Raw genomic sequence first — 22,051 nt, forward strand, 5'->3', positions numbered from 1 at the left:
AAAACTTTCAACAATAAATAAGATGTTTTAGTTTCAAATAGCACGAGAAAAGTACATCTCTATGCCTACATATCAATATACATGTAAAATCATGAGTGTCACCAGGAAGAAATGCATCTCTATGCATGTATCTCAAGTACGCATGTCAAATACAATGTATCTCAGTGAAGAACTCATGTACTCACACTCTCAGAGTACTTTAATCAAAATTTCTTACACTTTCCATTCATCATGCTCAACCACTCGACATGCTCAATCACTCGACATGCTCAATCACCCAATACTGTATATGGCGAATCCAGCTCAGGGAAGATCCATCCCAAATATATAGAGAGAGAGAAACTGAAAGTCAGTCACTTGGTACTGTATAAAGCCAATTCAGCCCGGGGAAGATCCATCCCCAAATATAAATTATTCGGGCAAGATCCATGTCCAGGGAAGATCCATCCCTTAATATAAATCAACCGAGCTCACTAGGATGTATGTAGACTCTGGAGGGGCTCATAAATCAATATAACATGTTGTGGCGTGCAGCCCGATCCCATAATATCACTCACACTCAGGCCCTCAGCCTCACTTTGTCATCAATCTCTCTAGTCTCTCAGGCTCACAATGCAATGAAACTAGCCCAAAAATGATGATATGATGTGTCAATAAATAACAACCGAGACTGAGATATGATATGAAATGACTGAACATGACTGAGTATGAAATTGTAATGTAAGCAAATAACTCAACATCAAAAATGACCTCAGTGGGTCCCAAAAGGATAAGCATGTAGCCTAAGCATGGTTTCTAATATGGATCACATCTCAAAGCTCTAGTACGTAGAGATTTCATGGTTATAGATAAGATCAGGTGACTACACAGTACCACAGGAATGATGAAGCCACAATTCATATGGAGCACGCGCATACGCCCGTCACCTAGCATGTGTGTCACCTCAGCACCAAACACATAGCACGTAATTCGGAGTGTCATACCCTCAACACCAAGTTTAGAAGTGTCTCTTAACTCGAACAAGCCAAATCCAATACCGATAAAGCCAAACAATGCTCCAAAAATATCATCACACTTGTACCGACCTCCAAACGACTCGAAACTAGCCAAAATCAACTCAAATACATCAAATAATACCAGAGGAATCAAACTAATCGATAAATGTCGAATCTTTAATCAAAATCCCAAAATCGACCTAAAAGTCTAACCCAGACCCTCACCTAGAAACTCAATAAAACACGCAAAATTCGATAACTCATTCAATTACGAGTCCAACCATACTAGTTTCACTCAAATACGACTCTGAATCGATATTTAAAACTCAAAAATTCACTATATGAAACTTTAGTCGAAACCCCCCAATTTCACTTTTGAAATCATCAACCAAATGCCAAAAACGAAAATAGATTCATGAAATATAGCCAAAAGCGAGTAGAGAACACTTACCCAAATCCATTTGGTGATAATCGCTCCAATCTGAGTTTCATAGCTCTAAATGTGCTAACATGGTCGAAATCCCCAAAATAGAGTACTTATAATTCTTCCCACGCATTCCTCTTACGCGAAGTGGAAAATCCATCGCGTTCGTAATGAACAAAAATAATCTACCACCCAAATAATATACGCATTCGCGCCACAACCCTCGCGAACATAATACACACAGAAGGCAGAACTACGCAAACGTGGTAGGAGGTCGCGAACGCGAAGAATAGACCATCGACTACCCAGCTCAGCCATACACTATGCAGACGTGATGCACAATCTGTCAACCTACGCGAACGCGTCTGAGGACTCGCGAGGGTGATGAACAAATTCTCCCAGCCTTCAAAAAACTTTACGCAAACACAGTAAGCTAATCTCCATCACGAGGAAGAACTGTGACACTAGAAATTAGTAGAACACAGCAGTGCCAAAATGATCCAAAATCCGTCTAGTCCTCAACCGAGCCCATCGGGACCTTGTCTGAATATACCAACAAGAACCGAAACACAACACGGACCTACTCAAGGCCTCAAATCGCAAATAACAACATAAAAATAATGAATCATACCTCAAATCAAACTTAAATGAACTTTGAACTTTTCAACTTCCAAAACGCGTGCCGAAACATATCAAATCAATCCAGAATGAACCCAAATTTTGGACCCACGTCCCAAATGTAACGAAGCTACGCCAATTCTCGGAATCACAATTCGAGTTTGATATCCTTAAAGTCAACTCTCGGTCAAACTTATGAACTTTTCAAACCTTCAAATTTCCAACTTTTACCAACTTGTGTTGAAACCTTTTAGAAACATCCAAATGCAAATCCAATCCAAGATCAAATGCTAAAAGGTCAAACTTGGTCAACTCTTCCAACTTAAAGCTTCAATTATGACCTAAAAATTGATTCTGAATGACCTAAAAACAAAAATCGATGATTCACACAAGTCATAATACATCATACGGAGCTAAGCATGCCCGCAAAACTACCGAGTAAAGTACAAATGCTCAAAAGGACCGGTAGGGTCATTACATCCTCCCCACTTAAACATACATTCATCCTTGAACATGCCCATAGTTGTTCTTAAGCCTTCAGATCACCGTGTAAACTTACCGTGCACATACTCGAGGGGTGATAACACGACACACTATTCCATATAGACCCGAAAACATATCATACAAAAGATCATTACTTTAATCTTAGCCCGTAAACCACAGAATCCAATTTCCAACATCCAAAATTTCCTACAAGCCCTGAACCTCGCATTCTACACACTCTATAAGTCTGAACAAGTTGTATCAAGCAATAACCAAAACCTAAGACACAGTCACAGGATATACCACATAACTCAAATACCCATAGCAAAATTTCCAATCACAGTACCTACTCAAAATAACCCAATTCCGGTAATAAACCTCATATAAAACAAAACCTCATTCTAAAACCTCTATACAATGTTGATGATGCAAGAAACATGCATAACTCATAACCATTCATCAGATCAACAAGTCATGGAGCTCCCTCTCATTTGACAAAACTATAGCAAATTTCTAAGCCGATCAGCGACATTATTTTTCTAAATATACTGCAATCAAATCCGATAGCACCAATTCTAGGCCCGGTGATCTCATCTTGACAAACACAGCCGTTCTATTGATATGCCACACCAATACAACCTTAAACCACAAACCGTGCAATCTGTGCACCAATACACAACAATTCAAGTGTACTCAAACATGGAAAAATGACTTAATCGAGAGAAGCGCCCCGCAAGCTCAACAAGTACCACCACAACGCAATGCTAAAAACCTATCACACACCGTAGAACCATAACACACGAGTATAACACAAAGGATCATATCTCAACATAAACTCCGCTACAATGCGTGACCTCATCTAAATAGTGCTCCATATGAAATACTTAAATCCACCCTGCTCAAAATCAATAACTATGCGCAATTCGACATCAAGTACCCAAGGTGCATTACCACAACCACAGAGAAGAAAATGATGCAATGCCACACAAACCCGAAAGAACATAACCAATGCGCAATCAATCATGCTGCACCCAAAGACACTTCTCGCTCAAATTCCATTATAAGGCCCTAATAGAACTGCACCATGCGTGCATATAACCAACAAATCACAACCCCTCGTAGCATAGAAGGGTAACTCATAGAACGTATCAGAACACAAATAAGCTCAACACTAACCGAATGGCACATCCCACACAATGGCAATACAGAGTTGTCCAATGCAACCCAGTGTAGAATACACATCCTTATTGGGCCTACAAATTGCCCCAAAACAACTCTGGCTACCCATAATAGATAAATAACCCTCCAATAGTCCACAATGACTAAATCATAATACATACTATCATCTGGCTAGCTTTGGCAACATCTTCACAGTCCACAACCATGAAACAATCTGCTTATGAGAATTCCCGGTCTCCAAATCCATAGAACACATGAATCACCATATGTGATCCCAACTCCACCGCCCGAATGTCTAACATATCTCTTATGCACAATTATACCATGAGTAATACTTATATAATTCTCTCATGCCACATAGTAAAAATCCGAATATCAGCAGTTGATCAACACGGCGAGTACTCCAATACCAATGAAGCATCCGCAAGTCAAACAAAACACGCCTTCTGAAATCCACACCCTCCTCAGGCAATACCAAGTAGTAATATCATTCACCTAGTCATCTGAAACCGTCTATGTTGCCTAAGAACTCATGACCTTCCCTTAAAAAGTGAATCGTGACCTTGCACACACAAATATTAATCCCACACAACACACCGCATCAATCAAGCCATCATGTTAAAAGTACAAGAAGCTCATAATCAACCCCGAGTCATAAGTAGAATACATATTACATCAGCCAGAAACCTTCCATTTGATCCCATCTAGTAGAAAATCATAGTATGCAACATGTCCCTCATGCTAGTAGGAAATATACACCTCGAACCATAGTAGAAACTATTGAGAACACCTTGAAACCCATTTGCACATAACCAAGTCATCGGAATTGAATCTCTCTAGCTTAACCGAGCCACACCATTCGCCAAACCCAAGAGTATTGCCACAAAACACCCATAGAGACTCACCACATCATAACTACCCCAAAGAACCAATCCCATCCATTATTGTGATGATCCAACATACTACTAAACTGTCCTATTTCTCCGAGTTCCTTCTGAATTGCCTTCAAATTGATACTACTCCTTGTTAAAACACCATGATCCTTAACCAAAACTCACACCATGAACTCTAGCATAGAACCACTCCACCCTAAGGCCCATAAGCCATTGAATTCCCACTTAAGTACCCCAAAAGTGCCACAACCGAGATACCCAATTTGAAGAGACCTTCTGCAATCTAAAGCTATTTCTATCGCCTTCTTGACTATGAAATGTAGAATCCGTAAGGATATAGAAATATCGCGAGTCTCGACACCATCCAATGTAAATCTTAGTTTCTAGCCATATACAAATCCTAAATTCACAATTGTTACATATAAATCTTGAATCCATTGGAACCATTCTCGAGGGTCATCCACTCTACTCAAATCTCAAGCACCGCCCAACGGCCGAACGACCTGTTCCCCTTAGTACGACAATACCCAAAGAACTAACCCTACCTTAACGCAACCAATAAATTTGCACTCCATGCACACTACATCCTTCACGAATAACCACTCAATCATTCCATAATTTCCATGTACCCATAGAGTGTAATACAACCCGTATCTAGAAATTCCCTTACTCGAGTCATTCTCGATCTCAACCTCTGCAAGTCATAACTGATTCACAAGTATACCTTAAACTGAAATCAATAAAACACATAACCGTGCAATCAAATCATCAATAGTAGACTCCCCCACTTGATCAAAGCCACAGGACAAAATATTCGATAACTTAAAATGCCTATACTATAGTACTGTCAAAATCCCGTACCGGAGTTCAACTCAATCCTTCATAAGTTGACGTAAAATAAACCATCTAATACCTCAAATTATCCACAACTCTCGCATTTATCCTCGTGATGGTCAAGTCAACTATTACCACTAATCCAAACTCAGATCACACAAATACAACCCACTGGCAGAAAGGAAGCCTCCATACAACATTAAGGATCACACATCTGTAGATTACCTCGCAGGTTATAACCCACTTGCTTAGCCTCAAACTGACACCTCTTTATATCCCTCACAACCACAACTACTATGTGATCACTTAATCTTCCTAAGTCTGAACTCGTCAATAAGACATGGGAATCTAATTTGTTCCATAATTAAACAACATAAAAAAATCTTTCAACGCACTCATAACTTGAGACTATACGTCATATCAAGACAGAAAACTAGCACCCCATAGCCCATTTTACATCTCAAGCAAACTCTTCTCACACCTTCGAACCATCTGAACACATCCCATCGTCACATCATACTCATCATATAGCCACCCGATCACTCATCGACTCACAAATTCCACTCGTAGGGACACTCGCGGACATATAAGTCAAAAAGCATGTACTCACATTACCAGAATTCTCGTGATCAAGGTACAGTCAAAACCCAACCTCAAGTCCTCCAAGCTGGGCCATCATCAGCACACCAAAATCACATCTCGCACCTCATACATGGAATCACAAGACGTCGATGCATAACTGATACCGAGTGCTCACGTGTGCATACGAATGTGTGGAAGAAATTCAAAGAGTTACGCTTCAAGCTAAATCAATTCTGCCTGATAAGGAAAGAAAAATAGGAATTTATCCTAAATGTCCTGTAGCCTCTCGAAGATAGGTATGTACATCATCACACCGATCCCCAAGACTCTACTAGACACTTGCTCATGACTTGTAGAACCTATGAACCTAGAGCTCTGATACCAACTTATCACGACCCAAAACTAGTTGTGATGGAACCTAACCCAACCCCTTAGGTAAGTCAATTAACAACTATCCAATTTAAATGAAATTTAATAAGAAAATTAAGTAAAAGAAAATATTTAAATGTTGTACATTCCCCAAGGACTGGAAGTACAAATCAAGAGCATCTAAGATTTATAATTTATAAAGTTGGTATGAAATAAAGTACATCATCTGTTTAAAAAATACATGAACAGATCTTTCATAAGTCTAGAGCCACCGTGAACAAGAGGCAACTATAACCGGAATGCATGTACATCTTCAAATCCAGCTCCCATTGAACACAACAACATTAGCATCCAACATCTATATGCAAGGTGCAGAAGTATAGTATGAGTACAACTGACCTCATGTACTCAATAAGTAATAAACCTAACTTTAGGTTGAATGTAGTGACGAGCTAGAACAAAGGTCGAAGTCCAACACCAATAGCCAACAATATTTCATAACAACATAATGAAACTAAAAAAAGAAGTAACTTAGAGATAAAGTACTCAGCTCGCTTACAATTCCAGAAAACAGACATGCTTTTCAAGTATATCAGTGAAAACCAAAATAGACCAAAACTATAAGTAAGTTTGAAAACTGTAATTTTTTTCAAAAACCTTTCAATAATAAATAAGATGTTTCAGTTTCAAATAGCATGAGAAAAGTACATCTCTATGCCTACATGTCAATATGCAGGTAAAATCATGAGTGTCACTAGGAAGAAATGCATCTCTATGTATGTATCTCAAGTACACATATCAAATACAATGTATCTCAGTGATGAACTCATGCACTCACACTCTTAGAGTACTCAATCTCACTGCCTCACACTTTTCACTAATCATACTCAACCACTCGACATGCTCAGTGACGCAGTACTGTATATGGACAATCCAGTCCAGGGAAGATCCATCCCATATATATATATATATATATATATAGCAACTGATAGTCAGTCACTCAGTACTGTATAAGGCCAGTTCAGCCCGGGGAAGATCCATCCCCAAGTATAAATGCTTCGGGCAAGATTCATGCCTATGGAAGATCTATCCCTTAATATAAATCAACCGTGCTCATTGGGGTGTATGCAGACTCTGGGGGATCCTTCAGCCCAAGCACCATAATAAGCCAAATCCAGACATAAATCAATATAACATGCTGCGGTATGCAGCCCGATCCTATATTATCGCTCACACTCAGGCCCTCGACCTCACTCAGTCGTAAATCTCTGGTCTCACAATTCCATGAAACTAGCCCAAAATAAAGATATGATGTGTCAATAAATAGCAACAAAGACTGAGATATGATATGATATGATATGAGATGAATGAACACGATCGAGTATGAAATTGCAATGTAAGCAAATAACTCAACAGCAGAAATGACCTTAGTAGGTCCCAACAGAATAAGCATGTAGCCTAGACATGGTTTCTAACATGGATCATAGCTCAATAGCTCGAGTACGTAGAGATTTCATGTTTATAGATAAGATCAGGTAACTACACAGTACCATAGGAATAATGGAGTCACAACTCACATGGTGCACGCCCATACGCTCGTCACCTACGATGTGCATCACCTCAACACTAAACACATAACACGTAATACAGGGTTCCATACCCTCAGCACCTAGTTTAGAAGTGTTACTTACCTCGAACAAGCCAAATCCAATACCGAGCAAGTCAAACGATGCTCCAAAAATGTCATCCCGTGCGTACTGACATCCAAATAGCTCGAAACTAGCCAAAAGAAACTCAAATACATCAATTAATGCCAAAGGAAATAAACCAATCAATAAATCACTACTAGAAATTAGTCTTATGGTGACGGTTCCGAAACCGTTGCAGCTGGAATTGAAACCGCTGCCATAGAGGTATTGCGATGGTTTTGCGGCCGCTACAACAAGTATCGTCGCAATAGAGCTATAGGGACGGTTCTGTATAACGGTTTCATAACTGATGCATAAGATGGCCTATTGCAACGGTTATTTTATGAATGATATTGCGACGATTCTTTACTCGATAGAACGGTTAAAAACCGTTGCAATAGAATTCATTATCAACTGTTGTTCAGGCTATTGCTATAGTTATTTTATAATTTTGCAGTTGTTACTTAATGCTAATGCGACGATTACGTTATACTATTGCAACGGTCACTTTTGGCTTATCCGATTGGGGCTCATGCTATTGCAATAGTTATAGTGATATATTGCGACGATTATTTTATGGGCTACTGCAATGCCTATCATATCTCTATTGCAACAGTTATACAAACCAACAATATGTAACATACCTTGAAATATATATAATTTACGAGAAAAATTTATTTTAAAACAAAATCAGAATCCATAATAGGTGTAATATCCATAAAAGCAAAACATTTAACAATATCTGCCAATGAATTGGAACACATAAGTTTCCAAAGTGTACAAAAATAAAATATTTCTAGTTTCATCATGAATCAACCTAATACTCCTAAGTAAGATCTTTATCACTTTTGTCGCCTACTTCAAGTTCTCCGCCTACAAATAATCAAAAAACAAACAATTTAGCAAAAGTTCTATAAAAGGATTTCATTTAAAGATATGTATATTAATGTCATGACACATGGTAAAATTAAACAAATTTACAAATACACAAGGCCAAACCTATATGCGGCCCCTCTAACTTGGCGCCAAAATTCATATGGACACCTCAACTTAGCTATGTTTCATTTAAACACTCCAATTATGTTTCAACTGTTCCACTTAAACACAATTTACAAACTTAAATCCTTGTAACTTATACAGCCAACAAAATGTTGCAACTATTTTATCTAAACATCTATCCTAGAAATTGATATAAAGAAGCCACATACAGGATGCTCTTCTCAACCATCAGACCTACACCCTCGACTTAGTCGACCTCTCACCTGACTATTTTAAGCTACCCAATATACCATCAATCGACTTATCCTTAGTATCCACAGGTTGGTCAGTTACAAATGAATAAGTCTTCTGCCTCCTCCCAGTGGCAGAATTTTTCATTTTGTCAGCTGATATTGAAGTATCTAATTTTGAACCATCGGTTGAAGATTCTACCATGCCATCAAAATTTACAAACTTACATAGTACAATTACATCCCCATGCAACAACAAGAACCCCTTTTAGTTATAAGCTTCACATTAACAACATTTAAACCAGCTTTAGAAACAGCAAATTGCAGGAATAGCAAAAAATTCCAATGTCAACATCATTTAACCAGCATAAGAAACCAGCAAAGAAAACATTAGTTTCTGCGACCAGCAAACCAAGAAAACACCAGAAAAGCTTGGTTATAAACCAAAATTTACAATTAGAACTAGAAATTCAACAACAACATAAAAAACAGTGACATCCTACAAGTGAGGAAAATGAAACCAACAATGTATGTACTGGAAAAAATAGATAGAAGAAAGTAATAGCAATAGTAATAGCAATATCAACAAGCAGTAACAATGACAAGGTACTAGAAAATCGATGCGGAAAATAATATGAAAACATCCATAATACTAGCAATCTAAGAACAACAATTAAATTCTGATGCCTTTATAAATCCAATGTTGGACTAGTTTCACCTATAATAGTCTAATAAACCTTGTCATATCATGTCAACTGTCAATATATGCACATAAGTGGGAAAGAAATAACACAAAAGAAAATGACAGACAAAAGTCATCAGCAGCATTGCATTCAAATTGACTTCTCTAGCAGCAAGAGTACCAAACTACATCCCTCAAGAATAGCAACAAGTATATGATACAATGTGACTACACTTCAGAACATAAAAGGTGACATAGCGCAACATTAAATAATGAAGTACATATACCTCAACTACCCAAAAAACATTCTGTTGATCTAAGGAACCACATAAAATCCACAACCCACATCTTTAATCAAGAAAATGACAGATCAAGGAGTTTCTACTATAAAAAATACATGAACAAGAAGCAGATTCTTTTACAAAAGATACATGAACGGAAGTCAACACAGGCAAAAACAAATTCGCCAGCATTTTGGGCAGAAACTGGAAAAATTGGGCAGAATTTTTCTAAAAAAAATACACCAGCATTTCGGCACTTTTTGGACGTTTAGAAAGAAGAAGAAGAAGAATCAACAACAATCTAGACTCCAATATGGAAAACTCAAACCATAGTAAAATTCAATACATATATTAACAAATATCAGCAGCTCTACAGTTGCTAAAATATAAATTTTAGCCTGGGAATAAAGTGATGCTAACCTTGATTGTTGCTACCTGTAGATGGTCGACGGATCAGTTGATTAGCAGCTTGTGGTGCAGATGTAGCTTCTTCTAGTGACAAAATAGACAATGTTGCTAGTATGTTTTGATTAATTAATCCTGCACGCTGAAGTTGAGCAATTACATCTGCAGTAATTTCTTGTCGTATAGTTCTCTTTTGTTCCTTCATTTGTTCCTCCATCTTTCGAATCCTTTCTTGCATTTCTTGCACTGTATCATTTGTGGCATTTGAAGTCGACATGAAGTGGCCCACTTTTCCTTTCAAAGTAGTCTTTGTAACCCCCCGTCCATATAATCTTAAACGTCCTAGATGTTCAGGACCCATGACAGATGAAAATGCATCTACAGACTGACTGCCATCTACACTTTGTTGTGTTTCAATTTTTTCCATTTCAGCCTAACAAAGCAAATTCAACAAAAGAATTAAAGTAAATACAAAATAAGAAAGAAGAATAAATAAAATGATCTCATCTAAAGCTTGCATATAGATAATATTCATACAATTTTACTAGTTGTATTTTCGTCTGAGTGCTTGTACGCACGCCCAGGTTTTCTTGATCTTGTGGCCACAAACATCTCCTTATGTGATACACGTTCCTTTGTTTTTTCCTAGTCGCACGAAAGTGGATATAAGAGATCTTTAAAAAATATAATAGATATAATAATAAATAATAGTACACACCAATTCATTACGAATTACAGCAAAACTTGTTTTGCCAGCAGTGTGTGGATCCGTCAACTTTTTTCGATTCTCCTTGTTGATTTCGGATGATCTCTACAAATAAAATGAATTAATACAATACAATAAACCAAAATAGAACAACATTATTTGCAGCAACTTGTGAGATGCACAGAACCAATATGTAGAGTTATAGCTCAGCTACTTGTGAGTTATTTGCAACAACTTGTGGTCTCTAAACTAGCAAAGAATGAAGGAGAGCAATTGACAAGATTCACTATATCAGAGTATGCTAGGATATACAAATTGTAGAGTTATAGCTATATGTTTCAGCGACTAATCTTGTTGGGATACTTTTCATTGAACTTGATAACCAATCTATGAAGTTCTTATTTAAAACCCTTCCTTATCTTTAGATTATTCCAAGCAAAAAAATATTATCGGTATCTTTGGATACTTATGAATTTGAGTAACAAGTGTCGTGAAGACGACCACAACATTTACAACAGGAGCATTGAAGATGTATCTACATTCACAAACAATTACTTAAGACTCCAAAAAATCCCCACAATTTCCTAAGTTGAAGGCCGTTGCAGATATCTTGAACATATCAGAATTAGAGTGAAATCTAATGGAGAAACCTAGAAGCTAAGTGAATTCTCCATTTTAAGAGTTTCCCCACCAGCTAGAATTTGATATCTGACATGCTCAAAAAGTAGAATGCACTAGCAACTATATCAGAAGAACCATGAGATGCACAGATGCACAGAACCATGAGATGCACTTCAAAGGCCCTTAAATCATGCCAGAAGAACCACGAGATGCACAGATATGCACTAGCAACTATATCAGAAGAACCATGTGATGCACAGAACCATGATCATGGTTTATATACTGGTTGTAACTATTGTCAAGATCATGGTTTATATTTACCTGTAGTTTATCAGAACTCCAATATTTCAGGAGCTCTTTAAACTGATATTCTGGTATATAATCGGGCCTTTTTGCCATTTGAACTTCATCATTTTGATAGGCATCATAATGATCTTTCTCCAGTTGACTTTTATGCCTTCTCCAAGCATTTCCAATTGAAAATAAAGTCCATATTTTTGCAGCTTCAGGAATATCATACTTCAACTACAATTTGATTTCATTTTATTAGCAGAAATTGTAACATACTTTTAACAAATAACTGAACATTTGTATCGGAACTTCAAACCTTGGTATATGTCCATAAATCGTCTTTTGTGTCCATTTTCCTCCATATCAATATATCCAGTAGGCAAAGAGTTGCAGTCCTTGCCAATGTACCGAGAAAGCTACCAAACTCTCGTACATCTTCTTTAGTAGGACCAATGGGCTGATTCAAATTGTTAAGTGTGATCACCTTACGCGTCTTTCTGCTATGGACAGTACACATTCGTGTCCTGCCTCTTTTTTTGGTGTTACAGGACCATAAGCTACAACAAAACACAAAAAATCAGAGGTGATGGATGAATTCAGTAAGATTCTAAGTTATGTAGACTTACCTTGTTCTTCGGATCGTTCATTAGCTGTAGGACTGGTAGAATCTATTTGCATCTGCTCATATACAATGTGCCTCTTTACAAATTGATCCTCTACATGTCGTTCATTTGCTTCAGATCGTTCTTCTATTGTTGGTTGTTCTTCAATTAGTTTTAGCAGATGCTCTTTCTCTGACTGTATAGCTTGAACGGTTTTTTTTGTTGTCAATGACATTCTCTTTTTTTTGCCAAACATGATAAACTTCTAGCTTGAACATATGACGGGTTTTTTCCTTTTTTATTTTTTCTTGAAGACCCTTCTTGACCCATGACATCTAAATCTATGTAAGCTTAAGAAAATCAAAGCTAATCAGGTTAGACAATGGAACATAACAAAGAAAAAAAAGGAAGAAAAGGCGTGAAAGAGAAATTTTGTGCCACTTACTTGAAAGAGAAACTTTATGCAACTTACTTGAATCTACAATCAGTAATAATTGCTGGTATAAAACCTGTAAAATTGAAGCAATTCAATATAGAGCTGTAAGGAAAAAATAAATTCAAAAAGTCTAAAAGCATACAAACAAGAAAAATAATCACATAATATTTCTAAAAATGGCATTATTACTCACTAAAAACAATGATGACTATATATTTAAAGAAGTTCAGAAGATTATTTATCAATCATCAGCCTCCATCCAATCCCAATCAGTATCATCATACTCATCCTCCTCTTCCGATGTTTCCATAGTTGTATCTTGTGATTGAGAAGGCATATCAATGATATACGCAGGTATATCTTCTCTCGACCATCTGGCATCCACGTCGAGTAATATATTTGATGAACCAATATCATCATTAGGCTCTCTCCAAAATGTTTCTCCAATATTAGGACAATTCTCTTCTTCCAAATCATATAAATCAACAGAGACTTTATTTCTTGCATAATAAACATCTTTCTCAATTGGATCCTCCACATAAAAAACTTGATGTACTTGAGATGCTAGGACAAAAGTATCATCTGTACTGCATTTTTTGTTGAAGTACACCCGCGTTAATCCATATCCATCAATTTTATTATGAAACCAATCACATCTAAATAGTACAACACTTAAACAGTCCCAATAATCAATTTCAATTATATCCTGAATAGCTCTATAGTAGATAACGGTTCCACCAATGGGATTTTGGTCCCTAGCACTAGTAAAACTATCTGTTGTTGCTGACAAAGTCACTCCATTATTTTGAGTCTTGCATGGAGCATCTCGTTCCATTGTATGAAATCGATATCCATTAATGAAATAGGCAGTATATCCTTTAGCCACTGTGTTAGGCCCTTTAGCTAGCCATCTTAAATGAATGAGTACTTCAACATTTTTAACTTTCTCTCTAAGCCAATTTTCGAATTCTCGACTATGAATTCGTGCTTTTAGCCATGCATTTCCTTTTGTATGATTGTCAATGAAATTCTTATGTTCCCTGTAAGTATAAATATAAAATTTAATCATTAGACCATAGGAGATACAGTTTAAAATATCTTATCATGAAAAAAATAAAGTTTAAATTACGAATGACAGTTATATATTTTATCTTACTTGATAAATGCCTCAACTTGTTCATCTCCAGTATTGAACAAAACATATCGATGTGCTTCAAACCATAACTTTAAATCCATGTCAAAAGTCTTGCCTTTCATTTTATTCTTACTTCCGATTGGATGGCCTATATTAGGAAATATAGTTGAAGAATCATCTCCCTCTATTTGAATGCCTATATCATCTTCAGTTTGATAGCGACTAAATCATGTCTTCATCCCATCATGTAAGTATCTCGAACAAAAGTTCAAGCATTCTTCTGCCAAAAATCCCTCTGCTATTGATGCTTCTGGATGAGTTCGATTACGAACAAATACTTTGTACTTATACAAGTTTCTCTCCAAGGGATACATCCAACGCAAATGAGTCGGACCGCCAAGCTTAATTTCATTCACTAAATGGATAAGCAAATGTATCATTATATCAAAAAAGGTTGGCGGGAAAATTGTTTCGAGGTCACATGCTATATCTATAATTTCAGACTGCATTTTATCAACATCACTTTGCCTTATAACCTTACTACATATGGTTCTAAAATAATTTCTCAACCTAATCAAGGCCAAAGAGACATTCTTGGGTAACACTTTTATAACCGCAACTTGGAGCATGTAATGCATTATGAAATGAGCATCATGGCTTTTGTAACCTGATATTTTCATCTCCTCCACTTGCACTCGATGTGATATATTTGAGGCACACCCTTTTGGTAATTTGGCATTCTTTAATACGATGCAAAATAATCTTTTTTCTTCTGGTTTCATGGAGTAACAAGCTTTAGCTAGATGAACTTTTCTATTTTTATCATCTTTTAATGGTTGAAGCTCCTTGCGTATCCCCATTTCTTGCAAGTCATAGCGAGAATTTACATGATCCTTGGACTTTCCAGGTATATCTAACAAAGTCTCAAGCAAACTATCACATATGTTCTTCTCTATATGCATCATGTCAAGATTCTGCCTCAATTTATTATGTGCCCAATATGGCAATTCAATAAAGATGGATCTTTTCTTCCACGGACCGTCATTACGCCGAGGCCTTTTCTTTTGGCCTTTTCCAAAGATAATATTGAATTCACGTAGTTCTGCGAGCACTTCTACCCCCGATAAGGGAGTAGGCATGGCTGGATCCTCCTCTTCACCATTGAATGATTTCTTATCTTTCCGAAATGGATGATCATGCGGTAAAAATGCCTGATGCCCAAAGTAATACATCTTACGACTATGTTTGAGATATTGAGAGTAAGTATCATAATTACAAGTGGGGCATGCCCATCTCCCCTTGGTGCTCCATCCAGAAAGCATTGATAATGCTGGAAAATCACTAATTGTCCACAATTAGGCTGCACGCATTAAAAATGTTTGGTTAGTTTCAGCATCATATGTTTCTACTCCCTTTTCCCATAGTTCCTTCAACTCAGCAATTAGTGGTTGTAGGTACACATCTATATCCTTTCCTGGAGATGATGGACCTGGAATGATCATTGATAACATTATATACTCCGGCTTCAAGAAAATCCATGGTGATAAATTATAGTTCATTAACATGACTGGCCATGTACTATTAGAAATGCTCATGGTTCGAAATGGGTTAAAATCATCGCTTGAAAGACCCAATCTAACATTACGAGGATCTTTAGAGATGTCCAGGTACAACAAGTCAAAATCCTTCCAAGCTTCCTCATCAGCAGGATGTCTTATATTTCCATCTTTGGGTCGTTCAGTAGCATGCCATCTCATTGCTATAGCTGTTTCAGAACACATGAATATCCTCTGAAGCCTAGGATTTAAAGGAAAGTACCTTAAAACCTTTGCAGCAACTTTGGTATTCCTATTAGTCAAGCCATCACGCACATTCTTCCATATAGAAGATCCACACACAGAGCAATTATCTGCCTTCTCATTCTCATTCCAAAATAACATTCAAACGTTAGTGCATGCATGTATTTTATCATAATGAAGACCCAAATCTTTTATCACATTTTTTGCCTTGTGAAAAGACTCAGGTAACTTAGCAAATGAAAATTCCTCTTTTATCAAGTCTAACAAGTCATAAAATGCCACATTACTCAACCCATCAATGCATTTAAATAAGAACAACCGAATGGTGAAATCCAGTTTAGAGAAACTTTCACACCCTAGATACAACTCTTGTTTTCCATCCTCCACTAATTTAAAAAATCTCTTTGCTTCTTCAGATGGTCCCTCTCTCATTTCTTCATGGCTCAAGTCACCTTCTACATTTCTAAAAGTATCATGAAGCAGACCATCAATATCGTCATGCATATCGGAACCATCATCATCAATGGTTGGATGTGGAAAATCTCTCGAGAAAAACCCTTCTTCGTGAAAACCCATTCGGTGTATCCATATGTAAACCCATAAGCAATTAAGTGATCCTCCACCACATTTCTATAATGCCAATAACGATTAAAGCCCCTTTTACTAGGGCATAATATTTCATTTCCTTGGGAAGATCGTTCAAACGCTTTGTCAAGAAAATCATTTACTCCACAAATATAATCATCGGTGGATCTTCGAAGACCCATCCAACTTTTATCTTTATTACTCATTGAATACCCTATGAGACACATAAGTAAATCAGCAATTAGTAATCCTTGTTCCAGTAAGCTACAATTGTAGCATTCAAGTGATGTTGTATCGGTAAACCATTTAATAATTACTTTTCACTATTCCAAACTAGTTGTAAATATTTATTGCAAAGCTGGAAGCCACTAGAAAAGAAAAACAGAAAGGTTATGAAGTTGATTAGTGATCAACGACACCTAACCTGCTCATGACATGAGGGAGAAAAGATCATATTTTATTGGAAAAGTAATAGAATTGCAAAGGAATCAATTTACCTCTTAGAATTACAAAGGAATAAATTTATCTCTTAGATTTAAATTTTACACTCAGAAATATACTGGTAATTTTGGGACATATACTTGACCATAAGCATCTAAAAGGGACCTTTCAGAAGGAGGATTTTATATAAATTACCAAACTTTGGGATCTTTTTGCAAGAGGATTTTACTAAAAACTCAATATAATATATTAAAATATATCAATTCATAATTAAAATTCAAAAATCCAAAGTGAAGCAGTGGAAAATTGAAAAACAAAAAACAAAGCTGAAAAAAGAAAGAAGAAGAGAAGAAGAACTGAAGAAGCTCTCTGAACTGAAGAAAAAACAGAGCTTTTCTCAGGCTGTTCTATTGAGTGCAACAGTGATCAAAAACAGAACCAAAAAAAGAAAAGAAAAAAGAAAGAAGAAGAAAAATGAAAAAACAGCGCAACACAGGCTTTGTTCTGTTGTAGCAGCAACGACAAAAAACAAAGCCCAAAAAAAGGAAAGAAGAAGAGAAGAAGAAGAAGAAGAAGAAAGGAAAAAGAGAAAAATTCGACGAAGTCACAGAACAAAAACTCGAAGAAAGAAGAAAGGAGATGAAGGAAGGAGAAGAAAGAATAAAAGAGGTGAAGAGAAGCATACCTGATGAAGAAACTTGAAGAATAAAGGAAATTGCTGGTGTCACGACCCCAATCCCGGTCGTGATGGCGCCCAACACGATACTAGGCAAGCCCGACCAATTACCACTCACAATTCCTTCTTATTAGAATTCATTACACATTTTCAGAAATAGATACCAATTTAATATAAGTAGAAGTCTGAAATAAAAGATTGAAATATGCGGAAAGCCATAATGAAATCTCTACAAATGCTCAATGATCTGGTGTCACAAGTCTGAGCCTCTAATACAAGGTTTCAACAGCCTAATCCAGAAATATGTTTAAAATGTGGAATAGTCAAGAAAGAAAGAGGTAGAAATCGGGGGTGCGGATGCCATGCAGCTACCTCGATAACTCCGATGAAAAACTAAACGGCAGGAAAGCTCGCTCTACACCTCAGGGACACCTGTACTTGCACACATGGTGCAGGGAGTAATGTGAGTACTCCGACCCAGTGAGTAATAACAATTAATAATGGCTGACGGAATAAAATCACGTAAAGGTACTAAGCAGTTCTATATCAAAGTAGTAAAACCATTTAAAGAGAAAGTAGTAAAGAAAATTGAATGAAACTCTTTGAACCAGGTGAAAACAGGTAGTTTGACAGGCAATAATCTAGTATAAATCCGCTCCTCGAGCATTTCTGTTCATTTACTTATTTCTTACCCTCCATACTCAATTCATATACTTCTCACAATAACCGAAATCGAATATATATATATATATATATATATATATATATATACCGCTGCGGCGTGCAGCCCGATCCGTATCGATGTGGCGCACAGCCCGATCCATAATAATAATAGTCAATTGCGCTCACTGGGGGTGTGCAGACTCCGGAGGGGCTCCTACAGCCCAAGCGCTATATTGCTACGGCATGCAGCGCGATTCATATATCTATATATATATATATATATATATATATATATATATATATATATATATGTATATGTATATTTAAATATTTGTTGTGGCGCGCAGCCCAGTCCATATAAGTATTTGTTGCGGCGTGCAGCCCGATCCAATATCATATATAATATCCTCACTATTGGGTCCTCAACCCCTCTCAGTCATTATAATCACAGCCTCTCGGGCACAATAATATAAGGTAGGGATCTCAGCTCACATATTTCATTCATTTAATTAACATTTCATAACCTAGTTCATATCATTTTTAAACAATTAGAAACATGATTGAGGATACGATTTTTAGCAAATAAGTGAGGAAAACCAGTCAAAAATCCCATAAGGGTTCTACAGGTCGGCACAAGGCCCCAAACATGGCAACTAGCCCAAGTCATGATGACAATACATAAGTCTCAGTAAAAATGTAGTGAAAATATCAAATGGGATGGACCAAGTCACAATCCCCAGTAGCAATGAACCCCTCGCTCATCACGCAACGTGTGTCTCATCTCATTATAGCACTACGTTGAGCAAAAATCCGGGGTTTCAAACTCTCAGGATATCATTTAAAATCATTACTCAACTCAAACCGGCCTAAGCTCTAGCTCGCTATGCCCTTGCCTCTCAAATTAGCCTCCTCGCACGTCGAATCTGACCAAAACCAGAACGAATAAGTCACAATATGCTAAGGGAACAAAACCCAATCAAAAACAATCAAAAAATATCTAAAATCCCAAAATTAGCAAAACCCAAGCCCTGCGCCTACTTCTCTAAATTCAGAAATTTTTACATCAACGGGTTCCTTATCTCCCCACGAGTTCATACATACCAAAAGTTCTCAAATCCGATCCCAAATGGTCCTCCAAATCCCCAATCAAAATCTCAAAATCCCAAGCCCTATTTCTTCCATTTTTAGCAAGAATTCAATGATTTTCTAGGTGGATTTCACAATATAAATGAGTTTTAGGTCCGAAATTCTTGCCTCCAAACATTTCTCCTTGAATCCCTCTTCAATCTCCTTCAAAAAGCTCTCAAAATGATCAACTATGGCTGAAAACTGTACCCAAATCGCGGACAAGAGGACTTAAAAACATTCTGCCCAGGCTTCATCGAGGTGTACCTTGCGTTATGCAGGTTGTACATCCTCTTACCATTTTTCCTGTTGTACACCTTCTGTTAAAACGCCTATATATTCCGAGATATGAGTTTCTAAAGTGCATCAAAAAATTCTGTCAAAACTGATCCACCAGCCATATTCGCTTCATCATAACTTTCTGATAAAATATCCAAATTATGAATGGTTTAACTTTCTGGAAACTAGAATGCAAATACAAGATAACTTTCTGATTCCTTATATATTTCAAGATATGAGCTTCCAAACTGGACTCCTCGCACCAAAATATTTCTGGTGCACAGCTAAAGCTAAAAAAATCTGCAACTTTTCCAAAGATGAAATAGTCCGTTTAACAACCCGAAACTCACCCGTGGCCACTGGGACCTCAACCAAACATGCCAACATATCCCATTACATCATTCAAACTTATTCCAACCTTTGGAATGCTCAAAACAATATCACAACACCAAATTCGCATCGGATTCAAGCCTAAGAATTTCAAAATTTTCTAAATTACTCTTTTGATCAAAAACCCAACCAAACCACGTCTGAATGACATAAAATTTTGCACACACATCCTAAATGACACAACGGAACTACTGCAACTCTCGGAATTCCATTTCGACCCCTATATCAAAATCTCACCTATCAACTGGAAAACGCCAAAATATCAACTTCGCCAATTCAAGCCTAAATCTATTACGATCCTCCAAAACTCCTTCTGATCACGTTCCTAAGTCATAAATAACCTCCCGAAGCTAACCGAACCATCAAAACTCACACCCTAGCCCTCTAACACATAATTCAACATCTGATTGACTTTTCCAACTTAAGCTTCCTTAAAAGAGACTAAGTGTCTCATTTCCTACTAAAACCACTCCAAATCAACTCGATCACACAAGATACGGATAATGAAGTATAAAGAAGATGAAAATGGGGGAAACAGAGCGGTAACTCATGAGACGACAGGTCGGGTCGTCACATCCTCCCCAACTTAAACAAACGCTCGTCCTCGAGTGAGTCAAGAAACATACCTGAAGCCTCAAACAGGTGAGGATATCTGCTCCGCATCCCCCGCTCGGTCTCCCAGGTAGGTTCCTCCACGGGCCGACCTCTCCACTGCACTTTCACTAAAGCTATATCCTTTGACCTCAACTTTCGAACTTGACGACCCAAAATAGCTACTGACTCCACACCATAAGTCAAATCATCATCCAAGTGAACCGTGCTGAAATCCAAAACATGAGACGGATCCCCAATATACTTCCGGAGCATAGAAACATGAAATACCGAATGCACACTCGACAAGCTGGGTGGCAAAGCAAGCTCATAAGCCACCTCCACAATCCTCCGAAGCACCTCAAAAGGTCCAATGAACCGAGGACTCAATTTTCCTTTCTTCCCAAATCTCATAACACCCTTCATGGGTGAAACCTTCAACAGAACCTTCTCGCCAACCATGTAGGACACATCTCGAACCTTCCTATCAGCATAAGTCTTTTGCCTTGACTGCGTTGTACGAAGCCTCTCCTGAATCACCTTCACCTTCTCTAAGGCATCCTGAACCAAATCTATCCCCAATAGCCTAGCCTCATCGTGCTCGAACCAACCAACTGGAGATCTACATCATCTCCCATACAAAGCCTCATACAGAGACATCTGAATACTCGACTAGTAGCTGTTGTTGTAGGCAAACTCTGCAAGTGGCAAAAACTCATCCCATGAACCTCCAAAATCAATGACACGAGCACGCAACATGTCCTCTAATATCTGAATAGTACGCTCAGACTGTTCGTCTGTCTGAGGATGAAACGCTGTGCTCAACTCCACCTGAGTACCCAACTCCCTCTACACGGCTCTCCAGAACTGCGAAGTAAACTGAGTACCTCTATTTGAGATGATGGAAATCGGAACACCATGCAGCCGAACAATCTCCCAGATATAAATCCCTACCAACCGCTCTGAAGAATAGGTAGTACACACAGGAATGAAGTGTGCGAACTTGGTCAGCCAATCCAAAACCACCCAAATAGCATCAAACTTCTTCA

General features: G+C 37.5%; 1 protein-coding gene across 1 annotated transcript; it reads right to left on the reverse strand.

The window, feature by feature from the left end:
- Positions 1 to 8,814: 8,814 nt before the first annotated feature.
- LOC104217068 (uncharacterized) lies at positions 8,815 to 13,389 on the reverse strand. The gene is made up of 8 exons (XM_009767223.2): positions 13,328 to 13,389; positions 12,907 to 13,232; positions 12,597 to 12,837; positions 12,311 to 12,514; positions 11,381 to 11,473; positions 11,200 to 11,307; positions 10,678 to 11,095; positions 8,815 to 8,938 (listed from the first exon to the last, which is right to left on the reverse strand). The coding sequence occupies exons 3-8, from the start codon at positions 12,795 to 12,797 to the stop codon at positions 8,892 to 8,894; spliced, it is 1,071 nt and encodes a 356-aa protein (XP_009765525.1). The 5' UTR covers positions 12,798 to 12,837; positions 12,907 to 13,232; positions 13,328 to 13,389; the 3' UTR covers positions 8,815 to 8,891.
- Positions 13,390 to 22,051: the final 8,662 nt, after the last annotated feature.

Source organism: Nicotiana sylvestris, chromosome 9 (assembly GCF_000393655.2).
Source record: "Nicotiana sylvestris chromosome 9, ASM39365v2, whole genome shotgun sequence".
Lineage (NCBI taxonomy): Eukaryota > Viridiplantae > Streptophyta > Magnoliopsida > Solanales > Solanaceae > Nicotiana > Nicotiana sylvestris.